The following is a 4,829-nucleotide window of genomic DNA, read 5'->3' as shown; positions in this document are numbered from 1 at the left end:
TCAAAGGAAAACAAACGGTTCATGCTTAGTTGCACGAAGGCTTTGGCATGACTTACTACTACGCCTTTTATCAATGGCATTTAATCGATTTATTGCCATTTTTAAGCTTATAAGTTCACCGCCTAATGCAGCGACATGTTCCTTTAGAGCTAAAGCATGTTGCTTGTGTGCTATAAAGGACAAAGAAAATTGTTGAAGTGCCTCATTCTGTAAGTTCTCCATGAAGCTAAACATTTCGTGTTGGTTCGTCTCCAAGCGTGCAATGTCATCCTTGAAATGTTGCAAGGTTGAAAACAACTCCCCTCGAAGACTTTCACGATCTTCGTCTTCAGGTCGTTGCAAGTGCCTTCGTATGTCCTCCAAGCAAGCTCTACACTGCATTTGGCTTGCATCGTTACGCTCACAATATTCTCGAATAGTCTTAAGTCGTTTGGATGAACATTCACCCTGTACTTCTCCCCTTGAGCGTGCAAGTTGCTTTGCACCCCTCATTGTATTAGGCCCAAGAGGTGTTGGCATGATGACCTCGTTAAGATCATAAAAACCTTCAGTAACGATGACTGGAGAGGCAACATTGGAAGAGCTATCCATATCTGAAAGAAAAAGGAAGGCTCTTTAAGTATCTCATTCATGAAAGTTTATAGATATATGAACATGTTGAAATAAACTATTATGTTGGAAGTACATAATATTGCGAGTAGAACGAAAACAGGCAAACAAAAAGCCTAAAAATAGAAGCAGGGTTGATTGCATTTGGCATAAGCAGTTGCTTTTCTAAAGAAGCCCGAGCTTTGCATTATGAGAGAAGCCTCAATGTTGCTTGGCTTGGATTCACTTTAGTTTGAAACTGCAAGCATAGGAAGTTTCATTTCAAGGGAACCTTCGAGGCTTTTGTGGTGTCATTTGCAGGTTAGTTGTACCTTCACATCGAACTCAACATTGCCTAGATTGGGATAAGCACCTAAGAGTTTCATGATGCTAGTTTTTCATTTAACGGCAAATCGCAAGCATTTATTGATCAGATCCACATTCACGTTAGCTAGAAACCACAAGCATAGGGAGTTGCATGTTGAGGGAAGCGTCGTGAACTATGTGCAGCTTCGCTTTGCATCAACTGGAAGCTGCAACCATAGGAAATTGCATTTCAAGAGAAGCCTTAGCTTTGCATCAACTGGAAACTGCAACCGTAGGAGATTGCATCAGTTGAGAGCCCTGAGAACGGAAGCACCAACATCTAGTAAGCTCATTCGAAATGACAACAAGCTCTTTGATTGATCTTCCACAAACGTGGAGCAAATGTAGACTCTGTAGGTCTTCGATGCAAACATGATGTTGCCTGGAAGCTTCTTTGGCATGCTGCATTACGAATGACAGACGTGCCTTGGAATAGAGATTCATTGAGAGAAAAGGATCCCCATCGTCGACTGATCCATCCATCCCTTGGGACGTTGAGGGGCCAGTGCAGGCAAACCTAGATTCATGCAGAGGCTCAGCAACGATCGTGCAAGCGGAAGCTCAGAGCTCATGCTGTCAACGTCAAAAGGCGGAGGGGAAACATGAGCTGTAAGAGCGAAGAACCTGCAAGCTGAGAACCTCGACTATAACCCCATTGTCCCTACCATTGAAGCCGCTTTGAACTGCAAGAGCAAAGCACCTCTGCAAGCTGAGAACCTCAACTACAACCCCATTGCCCCTACCATTGAAGCCGCTTTGACAGGGGATCCTACAGATAAGGTGATAGCTTACTATGAATGACATACGTGCCTTGGAATAGAGATTCATCGAGAGGGAAGGATCCCCATTGTCGGCTGATCCGCCTATCCCTTGAGACGTAGAGAGGTGAGTGCAAGCAAACCTAGATTCATGCAGAGGAGTAGAGGGGCCAGTGCAGGCAAACCTAGATTAGTGCAGGCAAACCTAGATTCATACAGAGGCTCAACAGGTTCAGTACCGTTCACCATTTTGGGTGCGGACGATTGTGCAAGCAGCTGAGAACCTCGACTACAACCCCATTGCCCCTACCATTGAAGCCACTTTGACAAAGGACCTACAACTGATAGCTCAACCAATAGAAATCACATGATCTCGGATAAGGCGATAGCTTACTCAACCTATAGAAATCAGCTGATCTCAGATCCGTTGTGCTTGCCAATAGAAAACACCATAACTACTAAGTTCTACACTATAAAAGACAGTGACCTTTGATATTTGGATGATAGCAATACTACATTGCTCTCCTGTGAATAGCTAACATGCGCAAGTGTATTACTTTCATAAAGATGATGTACAATATCCGTCCCTCCCCACAATTTTTTCTTCCAGGCAATCCGTCATTGGTAACATAGTCTACATCAATCTAAACATCCTCACAACCAAAAAATTGAGTTCTAAAAAGGTAAGGCTCAATAATTTGCGTTAATGTGAAAAAAAATTAGCTGCATTAATGCGCACGCCTGAGGAGAGGCTTGGTTGAGAGAGAGATAGAGAGGCCGCTCAGGGGGCACTTCTGGCGAGCCTTCAGTCGGAGTGTTGCTGGCGAGCTTTGAGAGAGAGAGAGAGAGAGAGAGAGAGAGAACTTCCTTCAGGCCGGGGTACTACTGCTGGCGAGCTTAGGGGAGAGAGAGAGAGAGAGAGAGAGAGAGCTTCCTTCAGGCTGAGGTACTACTGCTGGCGAGCTTAGAGAGAGAGAGAGAGAGAGAGAGAGAGAGAGCGCTCTTCCTAATTGAGGCTTGAGGCTTGGAAGTAAGGGGCAAAACACACTCTTTTGCACACCTGCATCTAAGAAGCTTGCAAGCGGCGCATTAAGGGGAAGAGCTAGCGCACATGGCTAGAATGCGCACACACATACACACGGAGAAGAAGCAGAAGACACGGAGAGAGAGCCGGCTTTTCACCTCACGTCTCAAGGCCCTCATGCACACAACGGGAAATGCGAAACCTGCGAAAATGGCAATGCAGCCTGTACATTTGTGCAGTATATAAGACTCTTCAATCAACCCCCATGATATGGTACATGCTTTGAAGAGTGATCGCATTGACATCATTCCCAACACAGAGAAGAAGCAGAAGACACAGAGAGAGTCAGCTTTTAACCTCATGGCTCAAGGCCCTCATGCACACAACTGGAAATGCAAAACCTGCAAAAATGGCAATGTAACCTGTACATTTGTGCAGTATATAATCCTCTTCAATCAACCCCCATGATATGGTGCTTTAAAGAGTGATCGCATTGAGATCATTCCCAAAACAGACTTGGCTTTTAAAATCCTCCCAGTAATTGCATGCCATCGAGTGGGCTGGGTGCAAATGTTATGGCAAGTGTGTCGCATCCAATTCGGTGAGAATTGTATCTGCACTAAGCAGCGACATACCAGAGTCATGTAGCATAATTACCTAGTTCCAAGTTACATTGACACTCATTGGCGCACACAGGCACATACACGTGCTGGCACACATCAGAATGTTGCATGAAATGACTGGTTCCGATGTGCATTTCAATGGGAGTATTCATTGACATCATGTTTGTACATAGTACATGTATGTCCAGATATTGAAGGATTTACCTGTAAAGCAGTGGCGAAGGTGGCATGCTATGGCAGCATACTGGCATATATGGGAGAGTAGTTGCATGACAACATGTTGTGGTAGCCTATAATGGCAAGTGCTCATCAAGACCAACAACATCAATGAGGCCGCACATTTTGAAAGCATAGTGTGGCTGGGTTAGCATGCCATGGCAGCCTATTGGCATATATGGGAGAGCCTATTGGCATATATGGGAGAGCAGTTGCATGACAACATGCTATGGTAGCCTATAATGGCAAGTGCTCATCAAGACCAACAACATCAATGAGGTCGCTACATTCTAGATCATAAAATGTGGACTGGCATGGCGACCGCAAGCAGCGGGATCATTTGTAATAAGCATTTTGTGACAGCTGGCAACAATCGAAGACGAAGCCGAATCGGAGGAGGAGAGCATTGTAATGTTACGTCTGTTGATGGGTTTTAGCGATGGTGTCAAAGTAGAGGAGCCAGAGCAAGAGGTGAGGACATGTTGGCAATCTGCTATCTGCTCGACTGTATGGGAGAGGGGCAAGCGTTTTTTTACCATTCTTGCATCATTGAATTTTATATTCTGTTGCGTCCAAACTAACATCATCCACAGCCACATTTGTATGTATCTGTGGGTCTCTCTCTCTCTCTCTCTCTCTCTCACACACACACACACACACACACAATTACTAATGTCAATATAACGAAAATCCATGAAGAATACTACAGAGCCTAGCTATGGGGAGCATGTCGTCACTCCAATGGTCACAACACTATAACTGTAGACAGCTTAGAAGCAATCAAAATTGTTCTCATAATTCTGAGCTGGTAGCTCATTTACCGCAAAACCGAACTCAAGTAATTGCTGAGGGAAATTTTGAACCAGGAGAAGTAATCGGCAGCATCTTGAGCAAAGACAATGAGATTGCCTAGCATCCACAGTCTGACCTCTATAGAGAAAGATAGATACTGTAGCAACTCTCTCTCTCTCTCTCTCTCTCTCTCTCTCTTTTAATAAAACATTTCATTTTATTTAATTTCTCTCTCACTCTCTCTTTCTTGCATGCGTGCTCATGGAGACACTTTGTAAGCCTCTCTCTCTCTCATACCTGGAACACAGGTGCTTGCACGAAACAGGAAGTGCAAGCTGAGAAGCTGCTCGCACGAAACAGGAAGCTTGTACTCTATGCACAGGGGTTCTCTCTCTCCCTCTCTCTCTGGCGCGGTGCGCACCGTGTGTTTAGTTGGAGCAGCGCCATCTTTGGCCGCCAATT

The 4,829-nt window shown here is 44.8% G+C and overlaps 1 protein-coding gene across 2 annotated transcripts in view; it reads right to left on the bottom strand.

Annotated features, from left to right (window-relative positions):
- LOC147449198 (uncharacterized) overlaps window positions 1-4,617 on the bottom strand; it is a 4,674-nt gene extending 57 nt beyond the window's left edge. Inside the window, exons 1-2 of one of the 2 annotated variants that reach the window (XM_086521737.1) lie at window positions 4,439-4,617; window positions 1-593 (exon numbers count right to left, since the gene is read on the bottom strand). The exon at window positions 1-593 is cut by the window's left edge and continues 57 nt beyond it. In XM_086521737.1, coding sequence (XP_086377863.1) covers window positions 1-593; window positions 4,439-4,460 — 615 coding nt within the window. In that variant the 5' untranslated portion in view covers window positions 4,461-4,617. Of the gene's footprint in view, window positions 594-3,563; window positions 4,377-4,438 lie in introns of those variants that run through there. The other variant, XM_086521736.1, reaches the window with a different exon arrangement.
- Window positions 4,618-4,829: the final 212 nt, after the last annotated feature.

Source organism: Adiantum capillus-veneris, chromosome 10 (genome assembly GCF_014529385.1).
Source record: "Adiantum capillus-veneris isolate H3 chromosome 10, ASM1452938v2, whole genome shotgun sequence".
NCBI lineage: Eukaryota > Viridiplantae > Streptophyta > Polypodiopsida > Polypodiales > Pteridaceae > Adiantum > Adiantum capillus-veneris.
The sequence above is the reverse complement of the archived record's forward strand: the minus strand, read 5'-3'. Positions and strand labels throughout refer to the sequence as shown.